The following is a 24,022-nucleotide window of genomic DNA, read 5'->3' on the forward strand; positions in this document are numbered from 1 at the left end:
TAAGAGGATGGTCTTCTTGGCGATTGCTAGGGCAAAGAGTATAGGTTTGGTATTTTGATTTGGTGGGTTGATTGTTGAGAGGTCTCCTAGTAGACAGAGGGATGGACAGAGTGGAATGTTACAGGTCATAGAGAGAGATATTTGGAAACGGTTGGCGGGCAGAGCCAGGTCGAGTGGAAGTAATTATCTGGGGTGTTCAAAGAGCAGTGAGTGTTGTGTGTCCACGAATCCCATTTTATACATCTTTTGATGGGTGATATGAATTTATTTGTTTTCCATTGTTTACGGAATTAGTTGAAATGAACTGCAGTGCATACCAGATGACATATCCGGTTGATATATTTTTTTAAACTGTTGTAGTTTTATTTGCCAGGGTTATTTTCAACAGTGGGATACTAAAATGTGGACATTATGCATAAAAGGATATAATTCCTAAACTGATTACCCGATATGGATGCGGATAGGCTTGCCATTGAATACATTTGATGGTTTGCTGTCGTACAAAGCTAAACGAAAATAACTTATAGTAACGTATACCTTACTACAGTTGTTTACTTTTTTAGCCGTGGTTCCCGAACTATCCCTGAGGAGGCCCATTGACTACTCCAGGATGGATTATGCACTCCATGCAGCGACTGTTTATGACTGCGTTATGCGAGAAAGTAGTGTTCTTTATGAATGAAACACTACAGGAATACTTTAAAATATTGCATTTATTACAACGGTGGGAACTTATTGATAGAATAAAAAAAACTTACAAACTGAATTATGCAACCTTACATATAATTTTCTCCAAATAGGTGCAAGAACACGGCACCTCAGATTGTGGTACCACACCTCGGCCCACTACGCCACCTGGCAGTTCGCCTTATTTGACATGTTATGTTTTGTTGAATTATGTTTTTTATTATGTTTGTCAAGGTGCCTTAAATGACTTTGCAATCACGGTAGATTTGCCAGAAGCACCATCATCTAATTACTGGTATATTTCACTTATTTTCTCTGATTGATTGGCTGATGTTTTCAATAAAAGCATACCAACAAGCAAAATGCACCAACACGAAAACAACACAAGATATGGCGGGGGGGAAAAGAAAGAAGCGGTCCCACAGTTTCACAGTTAACGAGATGGAGATATTGTTAGAGGACGTGGCGCTGAATGAAGAAACATTATTTTCCAGTTTTAGGACTACGGTGTCCTACAAAACAAAGAAAGAACTATGGTTAAACATCGCTCCAGCCCACAGAGAAGAGTGGGAAATCGTTCGTTTCTAAATATAATTTAAAAGATAATTATGTTCAATAACATGCAACATGCATCCATCGTAACGTACGATTTCATTCTTTGCATGGTAACAGTTCCATTAATGTGGTATTTTATAATACCACATTTATTATACATTATTAGCCAACTGTTGAATTATTACTGTATATATTACTTAACAGATTGAGATGTAACGAGCAATAGCTGATTTATAGCTAAGAGTGGTCCCGACCAAACTTATGGAAGTACATCTAACAGAACGTAATCTATAGGCCTACTTAGCTGAGAACGTTTCGGGAAACACGCTGAAACCTTAAAGTAGAGCTTAAGGTACAAGTTACAAACGACGTAGCGTTAAGAAGGCTTCGGGAAACGTAGCCCTGATATTTTGATGCTGAGCGATTAGTGCTTTTAGAGTTCGGTCTGATTTATATTTGGTTTTGGGAAAAATCACGGCCTTCGATTTTTTTTTTTAATTTGAATGAACCATCAAATAATGACACGATTAATGATTTTGGAGTATTTCATATTGAAATGTTAAATATAATTTTTCTTTCTATATTTTCAAAGGGTCCAAAACCATGCATACGGTTCAACCCAGTGTTCCTCAGGAGACACTGACGTTGGCAAATTAACTCGCAACTTAGACAAAATCATTAGACCATATGAGTGACATTGTGCTTATGAAATACGACCAGTTTTAATAAAGTTCGTTTAGTTAATTTACTAAGTTAGTTAGTGAGAAGTGTTATGGAATATACAGTGGGCTCCAGAAAGAAAGAAAGAAAGAAAGAAAGAAATATGAACAAAAATACTATCAAGTAAACTGAAAAGTACAGTTATTGCAATCAATCAATCAATCAGCTTTATTTATTTATGAATTATCCAACATGAGTAAAACAAAAAAGTTAAGTATTGTGCTTTATTAATGATTCAATGGAATCAAGACTTATAAAAACTTGACTTGACTTATCTATTTATTTTATTAGAATGTTGTTTTGTTTTGTTTTTATAATCCCCAAAAATCCGGTTTCACAATTTTTGGGCAAACCTGATCATCAATGACAGAGATGATGATGATGATGATGATGATGATGATGATAATGATGATGATGATGATGATGATGACAGCATTTGGAAACATTTCTGTGTGGATTTTGAGGTATGTTTTGAGTTATTGTACGGTTGGACAATGTGCTTGTGTACTTGTGTTAAGTGTCTCAGTTTCCTTGCAGAGATAATCAGACTTTCTGCCACTTGCTGTGTTCATTAGTGATCTTGAACAGTGGCAGTGAACAACAGGCACCACAATACGTGTGAGTCACCAACTCACCTCCATGTCTGAGAGTAGGTATGAGGCCCTTGTATACATTCCTCTTTCTTTTGGTACTAAACATGTCAATGATTGATTGATTGAATCGAATCGAATCGAATCGAATCGAATCGAATCGAATCGGACCATAGCACTGTGCTCCAGGTGCTTGGATTTGCTTATTGTGCTCAGTAAGGGCTGTGTTGTGCCACCCCTCCAAAGAGTTGGTATGGATGTGTCATTTGATGGTTTTTTTTAGACTTGGAGACCCTATGTTGTAATGAAGCTCAGCAAACTGGGTTCTTTATGACCTCCTTCCCTCCCTCCCTCCCTCCCTCACCAGCAGTGGGAACAAAGTGCAGTTGTATTGTCTTCCTGGCATATCTGCAACCATTTAATGTTTTAATGTATTTATTTAAAGTATTGCCCTTACAGTGCAAGTTGGTATGTGTAATGTTTGTACCAGCCTTGTGTTGTTTGTTGTGGGTTCCCAGGCCAACAAATGATCAGTCCAATTACAAGTATGCAATCCAATGTATAAAATCAGGAGTGTTGTTGTACAGTGTTGAATAATAGGCTTTTATTCCATCAGATAGATAGAATCCAAGTACAATCCAAGTAGGGTTGTGGGACAACATAATCATGGCTTAAGAGCAAAGATATCAGTGTACAGTGATGATACAAGCATCTGTTTTTCTCTGCATGTCTGTCTTAGAAGACTGAAAGATGTAGATAATGTTCTTATTTTATTTTGTCTGGTTTAAAAGGAAATTATGGAAAGTGGATCATATGACTTTTTCCAGCTCCATTACTATTCTGTTCATGTGTGTAGTGGCTTCCCTGAACATGTTTAAGATGTACTTGTCTGTAGGCGCAATGTATTATGTTACGGACCAAACCTGAATCCACAACATACATAAACAAGATGCCAACGAGAAGAGGGCTTGAGTCTAGGGTTTTTAATTCCAAAAAATAGGGATTTACAACAAGTTAGAATTAATAAGTATTTAAATTAAGAGTCCAGAAATAAGTAAGTAAGTTAAGTGTCAAAACAGCGAATGGCGTCCAAGAGAGCGGGGACCAGCAGCTCAGTCAGCGGGAGCAGGAACAGAAGGCGTGGGACGGACCGTCTTTCAAAAGCATGCGCCGCGTGCATCGCTCCGTCTTCACCAGCACACAGGTATATTATATAGGCCCCGCCTGCCAGATCTCAGGGCACGGATTGGCACAGAGATAATTGGCAGGGGCACGCACTGTCCAATGTTTGTGGCCATGGCTACCAGCAGAGGGAGCCAAGCCAACCTTACTGGATTAGGTGACCACCAAGTACAGGGGATGCGTAACAAGTATGGTCATTGCATTAATTGCAATGCTGATATAAATGTATCCATTTGTAGTGTCAGATGGTTGAGGGTCAGAGATGAGACATGAAAAGAAGGGAAGGCAAAACTGAAGTAGTGTTTTTATTGAGACACATTTGGCTTTTATCCAGGGTGAAGTATATGGTTGTCCATGCTGTCCTGTTATGTTGGAAAAGTACAAAGCAGAGTCCTTTTGATGGGTAAGTTGTTCATCGCCTATTTGCGATGCGTTTTCCACCTGGGAGTGCATTCTGTAGCTTACTAGGCTTTCCAGCTGTGCTACCCACATTCCAGTAGGCTTGGTTCAGTTCATTGCTTTTTTGTAAAGTTCACATTGATTGATTGATTGATTGATTGATTGATTGATTGATTGACTGACCTGTAGTCTTTTAATTGTAAATGTATTTATTTATTTATTTATTTTTTATACTGGGAAGAAAGATGATCAGTGAAATATTTATGTATGTTCAAATGTTTTTCCTACAACAACTGTACTAAGTACCCTACCATGACCTATAACATTATCCCTATTGTATACATTTATAAATCTCAAAAAATAGCATAAAAAAGACTATTGAGAAAGATAATAGAAGTGTAAGCTATTGTGTTTAATTTTGAAGGACCCAAAAATGTATTGTATATGCATTCCAAGCAATCACTTGAGTGAGTGATTTTTTATTATTTGAATTTGTATTTATGTGTTTTCGTTAGAATTCCAAATATGTATATACCATCATGTTATTGGCAGACTATATGGTTGTGTGAAATGTAATTATTTTAAAGACCCAATCTGGTACACTTACCATACCATAAAAAAAAAACTTTGAAACCATTGTATCATTAGTGTATATGCATGTGTTTGCACTTAGAATATGGAGTCCTGTAATTTCAGAGTAATAACTAAGTGTAAGTAAGTGTGATGAGGATAGATAGATAGATAGATAGATACCCAGATACCCAGTAGGGTGAAACAAGGGTGTAATTTATAAATCATAGAAAGTTTACCATTATTTGTAATTAATTGTACATGTAGCATTTCTGTATGCCTTAACCTTTTCAAGTGGTCATAAGGGTGAAATAGATAATGAAAACATGTATGATAATCCAGTGTTATTGAAAGGCTGGTAGAAAATAATGAAAAAACATGTGTTTCATTTTCATAACATACTATTTTAATAGTATGTATGATTGAGGGCGGCCTGTAGCGTAGTGGTTAAGGTAAGTGACTGGGACCCGCAAAGTCGGTGGTTCAATCCCCGGTGTAGCCACAATAAGATCCGCACAGCTGTTGGGCCCTTGAGCAAGGCCCTTAACCCTGCATTGCTCCATGGGAGGATTGTCTCCTATTAAGTAAGTCTGATCAACTGTATGTCGCTCTGGATAAGAGCTTCAGCCACATGTCATTAATGTAATGTAATGTAATGTAATGTAATGTAATATTCAAGTAGAATGTCATTTCAGGCTGCTAAGGGGACTGCTCCACCTTACCTTACATACAATCCTTAATTACCTCACTATGAGCACCTGGTGGTTGAGCTGCACGTTCATGCCCGTTTTCCATTCTGGTTCCTCAGTGGTGGAATGATTTGCCTAGCACTGTCAGGACAGCAGAAACCCTTCCCCTATTTTGATGCAGACTAAAAGCACACCTTTTCAACCTGTACCTTAGTCCTACCTCGTCATGTATTTATTTGTTTGTTTGTTTGTTTGTTTGTTTGTTTGTTTATTTGATGACATGGATACATAAAATTGAACTGCGCTGAAGGAGATTTTGCAGGTTTGAAGGAGTTAATTGTGGTTGGCCTGTCTGTTATAAAAGTCGGCTATGATTAAAGACAAAAGTATGTGGTATGTTCAAGAATTTTGTCAGGAGTGTAGTTTTTGTATGTTATATCCACCCCACCCCCCACCACACCATAGTATTGAACATGTCATGAGAAGAATCAACAGCATGTTGTAGTTCCAGTAAATGTTCTCCATAGACATCTGAATTATAGGTATTATTTTGTTAGAAGTTACATATTTATGGAACAACTGCTGTGTCAGGATGCCGCAGCCTTTTGAGTGAGTTAATGTGGCCAAATGACTCATCTGGGGCTCTTTTTGGGATGGATAGGCGATGTGGTGTCTTTCTTACCTACCAAGGAGTGGTGGAGCATTTGCTTATATTGACCATTTTGTTTGTTGGTTCCTTGCTTGCCATCCTGTTCATAAAGCAAAGCAATTTGATGAGACTGATTCAAGATTGGAAGATTCATTCTTAAACTGTTGTGAGTGTCTTGTTTATAGTGGGCAGGTGGTGTTCAGTTGCTGTAGTTCATATAGTTGAGGGTTCGATGTGTTGTGTTCACAGATGCTTTACTGCAAACCATCCTTGTAACATGGTTCAGTTACTTGGCCATGTTCCTCTGACCTCTCCCAGTTGCAGAAGTCATGGCTGTTGAGCGATTGCTTTTGTGCACCATTCTGTGGTAGTTTTTTTACAATCGTTTTCACAGTTACTTACCATGTCCACTTTTTCAAAACACAACACAACAATTTACCATATCAATACACTATGTGAACTCAACTAACTGTGGATACTTTTGCATTGCTTTGAAACAAAAGGCATTCAAGCACCATTTCTTCCAAAATTCATGAATACCTCTCTGTCAGTGTTCAGTACTAGCAAGAGTCTGTACAAATAAATACAGCAATTTCAGACATTTGGAGGACAGGATGGATGGGCCTGGCCAACAGTAGACTTGTGATACTGATAGGCAGACAATATATACGTGAATTAGTGGATATAGTGAAAATATGACTTTGGTATGTATTTGCTGTTGATTGTAATGTATTTAGAGTAATTGATGGTATTATTGCATTTACATTTATATTTTGTGGACTACACATATTGCACTGTGAGAACAAATGGCAAAATACAGTAAATCCAGTGAAGAATACTGTTGTTGTATGCTTTATCATATATTGTTTGACATTACACAGTAAAAATTGTTCTGATGCAGTGCAATGTATTCATTGACAGTTTCCTGTAAATTTACCACACTCAGTCATGACATCTATTGTGAGAGGCAAAGCCGCGGATCAAACGTTTCTTTAGCGGCTTGGCTTGAAGTATTTGCATATGCAAAAACAGAGGAAAGGGAAACAGATAATATATGCATTTAGCAATGTTCGAAGTCGCTTGTGTTTTGTAGTTCACTGTATATTGACAAAGTAGTCTTATGGGAGAAAGCATGTGCTATAGTTATGGCAGCATGAGTCACTTTTGGGTGAAATATTAAGTGTTTTGGTGGTTGAAGTGCATTTTGCACTAAAGGTTAACCGATGTGCTCAGGTGTGTGTTTCAAAAGCAGATTAGAGTTTTGAAGAAGTGGACATGGTATTGAGACGTGTGAAAATGATTGTAAAAAACTGTAAGTAAGCGTATAGAGACCTTTTGGTAATTGTGATATTGAAATGTGCAAGTGATTTATTTTGCAGGGAGTGGGTTATATACAAGTGGGAAAACATTTATCAGAAAGATGCATTTTATGTTGGAACATGTGGGCATGAGAGAAATGGGCTGGTAGAGAAAGACCTCTGAGGGTGTGATTTGTATGATGAGTTTGTTTGTTCATTAGGTGATGCTCTGCAATCCTGACCCAAGTCACTGATTATGTTTGTCAATAAAAGATTGTGTTGTGGTGTATTGTTTGTCTTGCTCATGTTCAGTATGTGGTCTATTGTGTGTATGTTTGTATTTGTTGATATAGTATGCATTTATATGTGGACGATTTTTTGGAGGTCATTGTGATGTGATGTACCATTAAGGTAGAGGTATGTTACTGCATATGTGTTTTTAAACTGCTAATGAGTAGAAATAGAAGCGATTGGGATTGATCACTTTAAATTCTATGTTGGTGGAGAAAGTGTATTCTGGAAGAAGTTGTTAGTTTGCTTACTGGTAAATGTGGAGACGATTTACTGTAGTGTCCATTTAGCCAGGGTAGGACTGACAGGGTAGCCGTTCCAGACTGATTGTATGATGTGTATTCTTAGGAAGGCATTTGTAGCACTTACACATCAGTGTGGATTGTGTTTTTGTGTTCTTTTAAACATTGTTACATCCTACATTGTCTTTAGAGTGTTGGAGAAATTAATTTGGGTAGTGTAATATTTTGGAGATTTGTGTATGCAACAAAATTCAGTGATGTATGAAAATGTGAAGTGTGTGTGTTCTTGTCCAAGTACATGTATGAGTTGAAGTTTTGGACAAAGTAATGATGGATTCTGGCAGTGAGTGAGTCAGTGTGTTATTTTGAGGAAGTATAGGTGTATATGGTTTGTAGTGGTTTGAATTAGTAGGATTTTTGGATGTGTAGCCAGGTGAAATCTTTCAACTGTATGGACTTTGTAATAAAATGTATTTTGGTGGTTTGTGTCTTTCTTGTGTTCTGGGGCCTGTTGTTGTCTCTGTTTGCTCGTGACAATGTTCTTGGAGTGTAAAGGTAATATAATGATATTACAGTAATGTTGTTTGTTTGTTTGGCAGACGCTCTCATCCAGAGCGACGTACAGTTGATTAGACTAAGCAGGAGACAATCCTCCCCTGGAGCGATGCAGGGTTAAGGGCCTTGCTCAAGGGCCCAAAGGTTGTGTGGATGTTATTGTGGATACACTGGGGATGGAACCATCAACCTTGCGGGTCACAGTCATGTTCCTTAATCACGAAGCTACAGCCTACCCAGTAATAGCTGTACCAAGTGGGCAACAGATTACAGATTACAAGCCAAGGGAAATGATGGCAGGTGTGGCTTTGCCTTGAGCAGACTGGTCTCTGCCAACGAGCCAGCAGAAGGGAGAGGAGGTGGGGATGTTTGTCCAAGATGGGCCAGGCAGGACAATGGACAGGGACAGTCGTGTCTCTGTCCAGGTGCACGTCATTTCCTGTGCAATCAGGTGAGAGGTGTTCTGACTGGCCGGGTGCAGCCGCACGCCCCCTCAGGTGCGGTCAGGGAGGGGTACACCTGCAGGACAGGTAACGCTCAGCGGCAGCGGGGCGGCGGCGACAGTGCGGACGAAGACGGTAGGACAAAGACGAGGGAGTCTACCTGCGGGAGTCCACCCAGGGAGGACGCCGGGGAGGCCACAGCGCTCTGCCCAAAATCACGCTCCCTGGCCCGGGTAAGATCCAGCTCCAGCTCCCTCTCCCTGCAGCTTCTGCCCTCTCTCAGCCCTCACCTGCCCAGGAACCAGCACTCCAGCTTCAGCCACTCACCAGCACCACTCCCTACGACTTCCAGACCTCCACGACCTTCAACAGTAACACCGCCCAAGACTCCCAGGCCACCGCTCCTGGGTAGGTAAGAAACCACATCGCCTCTCCTTCCCTGCAGGCCTCTACAAACATCCCCCTTCCTGGCTGCTCACTTCCACTCTCCTCCAGGCACCCTGAGCCCCTTACCGAGGACTTGACTTGGCCACACATCTCCACCCAGGAAGACTCCACAGACGCTGCCAGGCTCCTCCATCCACATCAGCCTCGACACCAACCAACTAGCCCTGCTGGAGTCACCCCCCTGGACACAGGCAATGGCATCACCAGGGAAAACCCACCCAACACAGAACCCCCCCCGCCCCCCCAATAAAACATCATGCTCTGCCCTGGAGTCTGTCCAAGTCTGTCTGGATAAGCAAGACACAACCACCAATGACATCTTGCATTGCATCAGGCATGTCACAGCTCAAACAGCTGGGTCACACTTTCAGAATGATACCTATCCAAAAGGAGGACAAGAACAACGGTAGGAATTAAAGGCACATTAGCTTTAAGTCAAGTCAGCAAGGCAGGGACACCAAGGGCACAACCACAGGCATTAACTGACTGACTGACTGACTGACTGACAGTCAAAGCACAAATACACCCACATCTCAGCCAATGTCAGGTACACATTCAAACCAATTCCTCACATAGGCTAACACACATGCACATACATACCTAAAATTCAGATGGTTGGGAGGCAGCAAACAAATAGTTCAGTATTATCAATCAATCAATCAGACAGACACACAGACAAACCCATGATCTAGGGAAAGCTGGAGCCCTGGCCACTGCTTTCCAAAGGGCACTCAATACACTGTACTTACAGAAGGACATGGCATGGCATGACATGACATGACACAGAGCCATCACACGCACATCAACTCAGTAACAAACATAATCATCCACACCATTGGTTCACATCTGCAGCTTGCTCTTCAGCTACACTACATAGCATCATTCAGTCTCTTTAGAAAGCACCACATACATACATACATACATACATACATACATACAATTGTACTGACACATACACATCCTTCTTCAACACTTTGGCCCAATTTGTCCTCTTCATGTCACCCAGCCTACTTTACGTAGTTTAGTTAGTTAGTTAGTTAGTTAGTTAGTTAGTTTAGTTAGTTAGTTAGTTAGTTGGGAGCACTGGGCAGCTACAGCGCAACACCCAGGCCCAGGGACCAACTACAGTTCTGAAGCCAGTGCCTTGGACAAGAGCAACAGCAGTATTACTACAAACCTGACAGCCATGCTAAAAACATGACACCATTTCCCAGCACATTCTGCACTGAAACGAGGCACTTCAAGGCAGACACAGGAGAGCACACTACCAAAGGCTGCAATATTGACACAATACCCAAGGCTCTGCTTATCCTCCATTTCCTTTCAGCGCATACACAACCACACCATCTGCTGTTCCACACTCACACCCTCAGTGCAGGACACAGGATATAGCAGGAACAATAACACACGGATGCCACAGGGCAGCAACAATACCCTTAGTAAAATCTTCACACATTTTCAGGAATACACGACAGACAGAGACAGACAGACAGTAGCAGCAGGGTTTTAATTGCATTTAATACTGCTAAACAACACTTCAATTCAAACACACTGGGAACCTTTTCGATGTAATGTCTCACAAACATTTTGTCCTTGCCGCTTTAGCAGTGGCTTGCCATTTGCCATTTCATAGGACACCTGGAGCAGTACACAGGACAAGTACTCTTTCGGGCTTACAAAACAATGGCTACAACAGCAAGTCACATTTTTTTCCCCTCACAGATAGATACCGACTGTGACCAAAGCTGACAGGACATAATTATACACAGCAGCAGGACAGGGAGACAGCACACAGCCCCTTTACAAAATACCACTAATGAGCACAGTTCCTACATGCATGCCACTTCTTCCACTGCCACAGGACAGTCGCCCTGACTCAACGAGAGTCACACAGCCAAGCACACAGGCACACCTGTGAACAATGATAAAGAACAGGGCAACAATTACTGCACAGCCATCAGCTCACACATGACATAAATGCTACACATGACATGCCGCTACAAGCACACAGACACACGGACAGAATAAAACAACACAAAACAGACGACACAGGGCAAGAGTACAGAAAAACTATTAGATAAACTAAGGACGTAAATAGGACAGACAGAGAGAAAAGTGTCAGTGATCCACCTCTCAGTGAGAACACAATGAAGGGCCAGTAAGGCAAACGCACACACATCTAATCTAATCTACCTTTCAAGCAACACAACTGCATTTTCACTGCATTTAACATCACCTGCAAAAACAGACACAGGAATGACAACACAACACATGGCGGCAGCAGCAGCAGCAGCAACAGAGGCCTGGAAATGACAGGGCATAGCGATACTCAAAAAAACTCCTGCAATTCCACTCTCCCTGTGACTCCATACCGGCAGACACACAAACATTACATTACATTATTGTAACACTCTTAAAAGTACAAACCAAGGGTTTGGTGCACCAAGGACTTCACTTAAGCGCCATTTCCCCAATTACACACCAACCAAAACACCTTTCAATGAACCAAGGTTTTTGGAATGACTCTTTTCACACTTCATTTCAATGTAGTTAAGGATGGCACATCCTATCTATCTATCTATCTATCTCAGGAGATAAATCTCACCAACACCTTTCTTTTGATATATAATACTTAAAAAATGTCACCAATTTGCCACTTGCACACCAAACCCTCTAAGCAGGAACTATCACTCACATAGGATGCAGCAAAAAAAGCACCATAACTCAGCACAAACCATCAAACACCAGCACAAGTTGCAGTCAACCAATACACACTACAAACTTATCTACATTCACTGGAGAAAACATTTCTACTACATAACAACATTGTCTAATCCACTCCAAAAATGACCACTGACAAACAGAAGCACCAAGGAAAGACCCATTCAAATAGACCACATACAAGTCACACAAACCTCAAGTCAACACACACTAACAAGCCACCCAATTACAACACAGGTTATTCCAATCCAAAATCCCACAGCACAACTCCTACAAATCATTCACTCCTCTGTCACCTGACCACACCTTCCTCTTATGGCTTCACAACTCATTCTACTAAATACCAGCACATTTCACCACTAAATCTGGTTGTTTTTGCAATAAAGCATATACTTTGTCATAGGTAGATTATCCAGCAGGACAATCACTCCAAATATACATCAAAATATACACACATAAACAGTTCAGTCAAAATATCCTACATTCCCACATATCCCACAATGGTCATCTCAGTCTCCAAACTTAAATCCCATCAGACACTTGTACCCAGATCTGACTCCAAAAGCACAAAGGCAAGGATATTAAGGATTCTGATAACTTCTACATGATGGAATGGTCGAATCCCTCCAACCTATATACACTCATCTTTGCCAGGGGTGCTTGCACAAACTATTAAACCAGGGGTGCCAATACTTGTCACACCTGTTACATGGGGAAGTACTTATTTCATTCGGTTGAATCATTCTGAAACAAAGTGCTGGTTTTCCATTGCATTCACACTTCCACTCTCCAAGTTCATTAACACCCAGACACAGAGACAATACACTCAGTTATGCATTTATTCCGGGACAGAAACAGCGACAGACAATCACACTCTAAACCACGCATGGGCAAACTATGGCCCGTTAGGCTTTTTAATCCGGCCCGCCGAATTTGCCTAAATTTTATTATTATTACACCTGACTCATTTTGCCTTTTCCCTGCAATGCCCGCGTTGCCCAAATAGATAGCGCACTCCAGGGGTGAGGTGTATTACTCTCTACTTCGCTTTTTCGCTTTGCCCTTTGAGCCCTTTTGTAAAAATGAGCGGACCAAAGAAAAGAAAAGTGGACAGTGAGTGCCGAGTGTTTAATGAGTGGACAACAAAATAAATCCGATCGGCTGTATGTCTGATATGTCAAAAAAGTGTTGCGGTTTTCAAAGAATACAATACCAGCCGTCACTTCGCCCCGAAGCATGCTAACTACGCTAGCAAGCAGTCAACGCAAGAATGGGCGCCTACTGCTCAGAGGTTGACGGCTAATTTACAGACTCAGCAAAAAAAAAAAAATTCACCGACAAACTGCGATTCAAGAGTCAAGTTTTATGCTGCCATTCAACTTAGCAAAGGCTAGCAAGCCTTTCTCCGAAGGTTTTTGAAAGAATGCATGGTACAGACAGCAGGTCTGTTGTGTCCGGAGAGCAAAGGCAAGTTAAAATTAAAATAAAAAATTGCTTCACTTAACGAAGCCATGTTCCCAAACCTCCGGAGGACGGCACAGAACATGCTGGCGTTGTTTGGCTCGACCTACGTGTGTGAGCACACGTTCAGCGTCATGAACATCAACAAAGCTCGTCACAGATCCAAGTTAACTGACCAACACCTCGCATCTATCCTGAGAATTGCCACAACAAAACTAACTCCAGACTTTGATGCACTGGCTAAAAACGGAGACCAGCAACACGGTTCCCACTGAAATTGAACGTGAGATTCTCTACTGTGTTATGAAAAAAATGCATTTGGACAATAATTTCTACAATAAGCCTTGCATATGCATGCTTTGCTACCTGTTAAAGGCCAAAACCTTTTATGTAATGGCTTTTACATGTCATTTATATTAGTTCACACAAACACTCCATCCATCCGCTCCTGGCCCGGCCGCTCTGTCAAATTTTAGAACCCATTGTGGGCCGCGAGTCAAAAGGTTTGCCCACCCCTGCTCTAAACACACGGATCCAGCGTAGCACAGCTTCATTCTCACACTGTTGCGGGTCACTCAAATGCTCATACAGTGATGTATGGCATCACCATATACAGATCATATACTTTATACTTTAATTAAAGCATCAAAATATAGTCTTTATACGGTCACATCATACTATATTACGCTACAGTAACAAATAGTAACAACGGAATATTATTCCTGACATACTACGCACTGGTGTAATAGCATTCCTTCAATACTATACAATCACGTCATACTATGAGCATTAATCAAGCTTCAAGTAGCCTACCCATTACACATCCTGAATGTCCTTTTTTGCGTGACAGATATTGAATAGTACAACGAACGACAACATCAAATTGCTAAATAGCTAAATAGGGCTTCAGCGGCACCTTCTTGGGAAACTGGAAAACCGCAGCCACATTATCAAAGCTAGCTGGCTACGTTGTACATCCAGCATGGACCATTAAACGTACATGGGACAGTGACAAACACAACCACGCACAAATCTTCAATCATACATACTGAACATTTCAGCGTTAGCAAGTTCAAACAATGCGCTTCCATTTCTTAGTAGCTAGCAAGCGATGGAGCACGCTCTAAAACAATATCAATAAAGACATAACATTTACGGGAAGATACTTTACATATGTACGCTAATATATTCATTACAAATAGGATAGTGTCCAACTCTGACTTGTATATGTTCCGTTACTTGCCTAACTTCACCACTTTAAAACACTTAAAATAAAATGAAGATAGCTATCACCGAACAAACTTACCCACCACTTCCCTCAACTATGAAGAGTACCCACAATGCACTTGAGGATCAAGATTAAAAGCACCTTGGAAACATTGATTGGTTATAGTTGATTGCATGAGGCATGAATTCATATCATTGCTTACACAATTAGAACAAACAGAGCACACTTACATAATAATAATAATAATAATAATAATAATAATAATAATAAAATAATCTTACCTTTTCAATGATTTACAGACTACCATTTCAATGGACTACCGCTGTTTAACCCCTGATCCCTGCTCCTACAACAAGCTCTTTTCTGCCAGGTGTTGTAATAGGCCCGCAACTCACTGCATATAGGCTATCCGCAAAAGAATATGCTCTGTAACTTCTACAATGCTATACAAAACAAACCTACCTCGATGTTATTTAACTACGGTTACTTTACTTAGGCTTACAGAGAGCACCGATTTCGTAGCACCTTCGTAAACTACATAATATCAATTGCATGAAACGAGCCATAGACCTCAGCCTTAGTTACGTTTAACCCTTGGCTTTGACTCGACTGTCTAACGTTACCAGAATTAAATTAACATTAACATCTACCCAGCCAACTATTTTCGAAATAACTATATGTATGGGTAACTGTCGACATCAAAGAAAAACCACAGTAAATGAGGGAAACAAACTGTATTGAAAGCAGGGCCTGCTTTTCCCAGTTTACTCTCCCTCTCCTCTGCATTTGGCCTTCTGTGTTGATTTTTAGAGGTACAACAACGGGCAATTTAGGAAAAACAGCGCCGCCTTCTGGTCAGTAATAACACTTACTTTCAAAAGGAAGTGGCGGAGAACTGCCAAATTTGTTGAGAAGGTAAATTCAGGTACATTGGAAAAAGTACTTAGACAACAAACAGTCCCTTTTTATTGACAAACACTGTACCTACTTCATACTGACACTTCATACTGACAAATGCGCGACATTGGCAACACATAATTTATGCACAGTAGGTTCAACCTGGAATATAAAATCATACCGACTACAGGCACTGCTACAGAATGCGTTCGCATCGTCACGTGATACACTACGTCCAGAAATTAAACGTGCAGCACTGCATGCATCCAGTCCAGTTAACTAGTACTGCTGAAAGGGTGAATTTAGGTTAGACAGCTTTCAGAAATCCTACACATTTTATGTGTGCGCACATCCGTCCTACTGTATGTATATCCGACCTTAAACGGAATAATAACCGAATGCGTTTCGCCTTCAACTGTCAAACGTCAGCCATTGTGTTTTCTTAAGTTTACCAACCAAGATCACTAGCTTGCGAACTGTTCTCTAGACATTTCAGTCATGGCATTTCTTAAAGGTCTGGATTCACACATCATCATCGTCGGCTGTGGAATTTCGGGAATCGGAGCTGCCCAAAAGCTACTGAATCACGGTTTTCACAACGTACGTATCCTTGAAGCAACCGGGACATGTGGTGGAAGAATACGAACGGGTCGGATGGGTAAGTGCCTAGTTTGAAAAGAAGACACCGCGTGTAATTAGTGTCGATCAATTCAGACTGCCTATTTACTGGAAGACTCGAGTAACCAAAATACACGACATAATGATATTATTATTTATAACAGCGCTGAAAACAATGGCCGAGGGCAGATGCAGTCAATTAAATATTGCCTATTGACTTCCCTAACGACGTCCACCGTTATGAAGTGAATTGTACTCAATCCCTTTCGTATAACCTGATCTAACCTTTTGAAGCACCAAATGCTAAATCGTAGCGCCATATGTCATTCATATTTCCACATCGACATTAGGTAAACAAATCTATTGACGTTTAAATTAAATGGCAAAGTCTACTTCCTATGTTAGCCTAGTACCCGTTCGCGTGGGAACTGCTACAATAACTAGCGTAGGCCGCCTGCAATCATTCACACAATCGGTCTAGTTCTCAGTCAAAGTGGAAGTACTTCGTTTCCGCTGGCGTCTTTTTGACACATAAAAGCCCCGTTTTTAATATTTTCTCTTCTTATGATTTACTTTGCTCGGGTGCCCGATTCCTTACATAATTATGATTAGCTGAAGCTCACATGACATGACATGACGCGCATGCGCGCGAACCTAGGTTTCGATCGTAAGTGACATTTACACACACACACACACACACACACACACAGTGTGGTCAAGAATTATTAAGATGATTTCACCCGAGATAAAAATCGGTATACAATAAAAAATTTTTTTTACAAAAGACTACCACACATCAATTAACCACACACAGCTATCTTGTGACATGATCTCACTGATGCTTATCAGAATTTTCACACAATTTCTTTTGGGGGACTCGTACTCGTTTCAATTCATTCGAATTCGTGACAGTGTGGGAACACTAAGCGGCAATCCAATTTCAGTGTGCACCATCGGGGAGATATGGTGAGAGAACTCTCTTAACGTGATCAAAGACGATTCTACTCCCTGAAATGCAGGGAGAGAACATTCTGGATAATTTTCTGATTAAAGTTAATCGTTTTATTGCACATTATATAAAGAGGTACATGTGCATGGGAAGTATCACATACACAGTGCATTTCAGGTTACCAGTTTTTATGGCACATGATATGCATAGATTAGCCATATGTTTACAGGACATTTAAGGTCTCTTCATGTCTAAAAAAAAACTAAACGGAACAATTCATACACCTAGTTTTTTTCGTAATAACTTTGCTGTGTGAAATCCTTTTCTTGGAATGGCTGTTGTAGTTTCTCAGGTTTAACTCCATTTACAGTTCAGAGGCAGACAAGATGGACTCATTGAACCAGTCCACTCCTGGCTTGTTGATATGGAAACGGTACTCATTTACCAACCGTCCTTTTTCATGTCTTTACTCAGTAACTATGTAATACCTGCTAAACTCACCGTTCTCCTCTCGTATGCTGCCGTGCTTTTGACCTGACCTGGGATTTCTTTACATTACATCATATTATCATAATTTAGCTGACATGCTCCCCTGGAGCCATGTGGGGGTTAAGGGCCTTGCTCAAGGGCCCAACGGCTGTGCGGATCTTATCGTGGCTACACCAGGGCTTGAACCACCAACCTTGCGTGTCCCAGTCATGTGCCTTAACCACGAGGCACTCGGCTACAGGCCACCGCCCTCACCAATATCAACACAACCGCAGCTTCCCAATCCCCCTGTTCCGTGTCCAGGCGACAAAATCGTGGAGATCGGCGCCAACTGGATCCACGGGCCGTGCCAGGAGAACCCGGTGTTCCGGCTGGCCTGCCGGTACCAGCTGCTGGACGCGGAGGCGGCGAGCGAGCAGAACCAGGCCGTGGACGTGGGCGGCCACCCGCCCTTCGTGCCCAATTGGTTCTCCAGCGCGGGCCGGCGGCTGGGCCCGGAGCTGACGGAGCCGGCCGAGGCGCTGTTCCGGGGGCTGCTGGAGGAGTGCCAGCGCTTCCACCGGAGCGGCGGGGAGCCCGTGCCCAGCGTGGGCGAGTACCTGAAGCGCTGCGCGCCGGGCCTGGCCGCCGAGGCCTGGAGGGACGCCGCCGTCAGGGAGCTCCGCCTCGCCGCCATGAGCGCCCTGCTCAAGCTGGAGTGCTGCATCAGCGGCACCCACTCCATGGACCAGGTGGGCCTGGGCGCCTTCGGCATGTACCACACCCTGCAGGGCCTGGACTGCACCTTCCCTGGGTGAGACACCCGAGCGGCCGGGCCCATGAGCTTTACCCGGTTTACCCTGCACTGCTCACTTAACCACACCCACGCACACGCACACACATACACACACATATACACACAAACACGCACACGCACGCACATATATACACACACACACACACACACGCACACGCACACGCACACATACACACACCAACCATGCCCAGTTTACCCTGCACTGCTCACTTAACCCCGCGCACACGCACACGCACACGCACACGCACACGCACACGCACACGCACACGCACACGCACACGCACACGCACACGCACACGCACACGCACACGCACGCACACACACACACACACACACACATATATACACATATACACATATACACACACACACACACACACATACACACACATCAACCATGCCCGGTTTACCCTGCACTGCTCACTTAACCACACACATACACACGCGCACACGCCCACGCACGCACACACACATATACACACGCACACGCACACACATATACACACGCACACGCACACACACATACACTTACCACCACTACATTACCCCGCACCCAGCTTACCCATGCCTGCGTGCCTACACTAACTTAACCACACACACACACACACACACACACACACACACACACACACACACAATCAACCATGCCCAGTTTTCGCTTGCCCACATACCTGCACTGCTAAACTACCACTCCTAACCTACCCACAAACACACCTGTATTGATAACTTACCCACACACCTGCATTGATAACTTTAACCATTGATGCCAATACAACCATTTAATATTTCCCTTTCCTAATCATTCATATCCCGTTTGCTTTTTTGTTACTCTTCTTTTTTTTCTTTTTCTTTTTTTCTCCTTTGGTATTTTCAGTGGATATGAAGGCTTAATCCACTGCATGATGAAAGAACTTCCAGAGGACATTGTGTCCTACAACACGGCAGTAAAGTGTGTCCACTGGAACAGTTCTGTCCAAAGAGCCGGGCCAAATGGGAGAGCATTCCCAGTCTGGGTGGAGTGTGAAAACGGACAGTCTTTCCCTGCAGACCATGTTATTCTCACTGTTCCTCTGGGTAGGGAAGGGCGCGTTTAAAATGCATGCATGTCACATACAGTTAATGCCATAAGTTTTGGAATAGTGATGTGATTTCTGTTGCTTTGGCTCCAGCACTCTGGATATGAAACTAAACGATGCAGCCAGTAATTTCCTGCACGGCTCACCCGATATGGATGTGCACACCGTTACATTAAAGCTGACACTTTATACTTCACCCCCATATTCATAGTTTTATTTCAAATCCAAGGCACTGCGGGCGCTTTTGTATGTATGCATGTCACTATGGATTTGCATGCATGTCATAATCATGGTTGCTTGCCTCTTTTTATATATGAGTTACCTGCAAACCAGCTGATTTCACATGCTAATCAGGTAGCTTATAAACATTGATTTCGCAGGTGTTGTATTTTGCTACCAGAGAAACTTCAGTGTATTTTTGCCCACTCGCAGACTGCCAGCAGCAGACTAACATCCACAGGAAAATCTGACATGCTCCATGCATGGTGCACAATGTTGCTTAGACCTACCTCTGGCACATTATATAAGAGCAATCAGGATAGGGTTTAGGAAGATGGACCTTTAACCAGCAGGTGGAATTCCACTTGTATCCTGACGCCACCATGCCTAATCTTGATTTTATCAGTAAATCATATGCTATATAATTGTCATATCTTTTTGTCATGAGAAGATATCTGTTGACATCTGGCGAGATAAGTCTTTTTCAGCAAAGCTATGATATAGAAGAAAAATATTGCAAAGGGGGGTACTGACTTAAGTGGGTTTTTTTTGTTTTGGGTGTGAAGGTTACCTGAAGAAGCACCAGAAGACGCTGCTGAGCCCCCCCCTCCCCCTGAATAAGATGCACGCCATAGAGAGGATGGGCTTCGGCACCAACAACAAGATCTTCCTGGAGTTCGAGCAGCCCTTCTGGTCCGCGGACTGCGAGGTGATCCACTTCCTGTGGGAGGACGAGAGCACGCTGACGGACGCCGTGCGGGACGTGCGCAGGCTGTGGATGAGGAAGCTCGTCGGATTCACCGTCCTCAAACCCACCGAGAGGTGAGGGGGCGTCCCGATTGGTCAGCAGCAGTGAGAGGGGGGCGGGGCTGCGGCACCCGGGCGCCCTGATTGGTCAGCAGCAGTGAGGGGGCGGGGCTGCTGAACTTGGGCGTCCCGATTGGTCAACATCAGGAAAATGGACAGATAGTGTGTCAAATCGTGTGCACGTTGTGCTTATGCACCTTTCTGACTTCTGATTTTTTTGCCCAACGTGCTTTCCTTCCCTCAGACATGCCCAGTAAAGCATAGAAAAGTCTTTGAATGCTAAACGATGACGTATTTGACCCAGGCGTGCTGGGTAGGGGTGCTGCAGTCTCACGTGCGGCGTGTTCTCTCTCAGGTACGGTCACGTCCTCTGCGGCTGGATCGCAGGCCATGAGTCTGAGCACATGGAGTCTCTCCCTGAGGAGGAGGTGCTGAAGGCAATGACCCAACTCATCCGCCAGTTCACAGGTAACCTTCACACCTGACCGCTAACGCTGCCCTGTAGCGCTGCCCTGTAGCCCTGCCCTGTAGCCCTGCCCTGTGACACTGAGGGCTCATTCCAATCGCTTATTTTTCTCCTGGTTTCCTTTTCTTGCTCCTGACCCAGAAATGTATCAAGGTTTCGCCATCTTTAAGGACATTCCAACCCCTTAAATGTTCCTTCCCGGAGCAAGAAGTAGAAGTTGGGAACTCCAAATCTTTCTTTCGAGCAAAGAAAACATCAGCAATTACTTTGCAGAAGGTTATTTTTTTGGGAAACCTGATGTGTAAACGATCGACCTGTGGGTCCACCTCTCCCCATCTGCCACGTCTGTAACTGACGTTTGAAGGAGCGAGGACATTCCATTTGCCTAATTCAGGTTCTTCACTTCCCCCTAGTTCATGGGTGGAAGAAATGCATGGCAGGACCATCGGACTGCTGGACTCTCCACCGCTGGTGAAATCTAAACCGTATCTCATGTACTTGTGACTCACCTTCAGTCCTCCTTCTGGACAGGTGATCCCACAATCACCCCGAAGAAGATGGTGCGGTCCAGGTGGTTCCATGAGCCCTACACCTGCGGGTCGTACTCGTACGTGGCCAGGGGCTCCTCTGGGTACGACACCGAGATGCTGGCAGAACCCCTCCCGCTGAAAGGCTCCACCACCGAGGTAATACGCTTTGACGAGTCACAAGAACAATACGATTATGGGCCAGCCTCACAGACCAATCCAGATTAAGTATAATCGTAGACTAAATTCTATTTTGAATGGCAATTCTTCATACAGAACTCAATTTAGTCCAGGACTGAGTTTAATCTGTGAAGCCAGGCCTATGTGTTGCTGTAGGCGCGAATAACATGATACCCTGGACATGATGCCAATGTGTGCAAATACACACTGCATGTGATGTGGGTATGTGCCAATAACTAGCCTTTTGGAAATTCCAGGTGAAACCAACTAAACTGGATTCTAACTGGTTTCAGCTGTTGTAGCCGGTCATAGCCGGTCATAGCTGGTATGTGGCTGGCCAAAGCTGGCCTCTAGCTGGATAAAGCTAATCAAAGCTGCTTCAGCTGGTATTTCAATTCAATTTCATTTGTGTAGCACTTTTCACAGAAGTCTGTCCCAATGTCATCTTACAGAGTAACAAGTGGGAAATATCAGCCCAGAGCCCTAAGCCCCCAAATAAGTAATGACTCCCTATAGGAAGAAAAACCCTCAAACAGTGGCGAGAAGAGAGAAAGAAAAAAGACAAAAAAAAAACTTGGGAGGAAGCTGGCTATAGGGGCATGCCTACCTATAGGGTGAGATGGTAGCGTCTAGATGGACTAACTGACCATGTATGATAGTCAGCTGGTTGACCAGCTAAAACTGCTCAACACAGCTTCATACATCTTGGCCAATTACAGAACAGGGATGTGATGTGGATGTTTGGGTATAACTGCGGTGTGAGGGTGTGTGAGTTGCAGCAGGACGTGACGTGGTTGTGTGTGTGTCGGTGTGACGTGGACCTCCTCTCCTCTCCTCTCCGCTCAGCCCCTGCAGGTCCTGTTCGCCGGGGAGGCCACGCACTGCACGTTCTTCTCCACCGTGCACGGGGCACTGCTGTCGGGCTGGAGAGAGGGCACCAGGATCGCCTCACACTACGGATCGTCCTCCTTCCCCGCGTCCCTCAGCTCCAAGCTGTGAGGGCCAGGCGCTGGTCCTCCGAAGATAAAAACCCTACGGAAACGTTCGGCTGGACATACCCAAGCAATGTGATTCTGGAAGGTTTCAGCAAAGATATACTGTATTACTGATCAGGAAAAGCTGGTTTTGGATCCCTCCTATGTTGCAGCTTTGCACAAAATAATACTCCGCTCAGATCTGGACGGTCTACTCTGCCTGTTACCCGGAGGTTCTGGGAGGGGTGAAGTGTGAACGTCATGATTATCTGTTTTGTACAGATCCTGTCTTTGTATGTAGCTCTCTAAGTAATGGGTCCTAGCACACATTTCTCTGGTTGTTATTGAACACGCAAAATGAATTTCACACTCCAGATATACAGTATTTGTCACTTTGTAAGTGATGGATGTGCAAGATGCATAACTGATCACCTTTTCAGTAATCAGCACTCAGTGGCCATTTTGTTTCTGCGAGAAACGTCCATCCTCATACCTGCGGACTCCATTTCCAGTGATTTGGTGTTTCTTGACATTTTAAGTACTACACAAGGCCATTGAGCTGGACCAAATGCCTTTATGAAAATGACGGAAATCTACTTGATGAAGAGCTGAACTGAATCTATTCAATCGTTATCAAGATTGAAAAAGCAAATATAGTGTGTATGTGATGATTTTGCTACGCTTGACCAAAGTATTTGCTGATATTCAGTGCTGCTGACACGGGTGCAGCCTCTTTCAGTTCTATGCTTTTACATATTAGGGCACAACTCTGATATGCAGTCTTTTACCAAACATGGTTTTGTGCATTATGGCAAAACAGAGCCTTTCTAACCCTTCCCAGACTGATTGATTAGCAGTAATAATTGCTTCTCTGAGGTAAACACAAATGTATTTGGTCGTTGACATGCCAATACAAACATGAATGCTCCACACTAAACTAAACTTATAAGGCACTTATCATGCACAGACTGCTTCTTTATTTTGGCTGAATAAATAATTCCGAAGTAAAATTACATTATGAGTCACATGAGGTGACATTTATACGGTTTGGACTTGAGTACTCGATGCAGGTCCGATGGAAGACCATAGAATTGAAAGAGCTTGTACTTTTCTTTTTCACATCAGTGAGTAATTTCATGTCATCCTTTTCTATACAGAAGATGTATTGGATATCTTGCAAAAAGTATATTTTGTACAATGAATTGCACTTTAATTACATTTCACGAATAGAATAAAAATCCACAAAAGTGTATTTGTGTAGTCGATTTTCTAAATGAAAAAAGATTTGTATGAAAAA

The 24,022-nt window shown here is 42.9% G+C and overlaps 1 protein-coding gene across 2 annotated transcripts; it reads left to right on the forward strand.

The window, feature by feature from the left end:
* Window positions 1-15,837: 15,837 nt before the first annotated feature.
* Window positions 15,838-23,977, forward strand: paox (polyamine oxidase). 2 transcript variants are annotated; one of them, XM_061228128.1, is made up of 7 exons: window positions 15,838-16,282; window positions 17,984-18,473; window positions 19,351-19,550; window positions 20,338-20,593; window positions 20,934-21,046; window positions 21,576-21,730; window positions 22,598-23,977. In XM_061228128.1, the coding sequence occupies exons 1-7, from the start codon at window positions 16,123-16,125 to the stop codon at window positions 22,748-22,750; spliced, it is 1,527 nt and encodes a 508-aa protein (XP_061084112.1). In that variant the 5' UTR covers window positions 15,838-16,122; the 3' UTR covers window positions 22,751-23,977. The 2 variants fall into 2 exon arrangements, with proteins under 2 accessions (XP_061084112.1, XP_061084113.1); XM_061228129.1 differs by lacking the exons at window positions 21,576-21,730; window positions 22,598-23,977 and adding an exon at window positions 21,186-21,525.
* The last annotated feature ends 45 nt before the right edge of the window (window positions 23,978-24,022 follow it).

The sequence above is a fragment of the Conger conger genome, chromosome 18 (genome assembly GCF_963514075.1).
Source record: "Conger conger chromosome 18, fConCon1.1, whole genome shotgun sequence".
NCBI classification, from domain to species: Eukaryota; Metazoa; Chordata; class Actinopteri; order Anguilliformes; family Congridae; genus Conger; species Conger conger.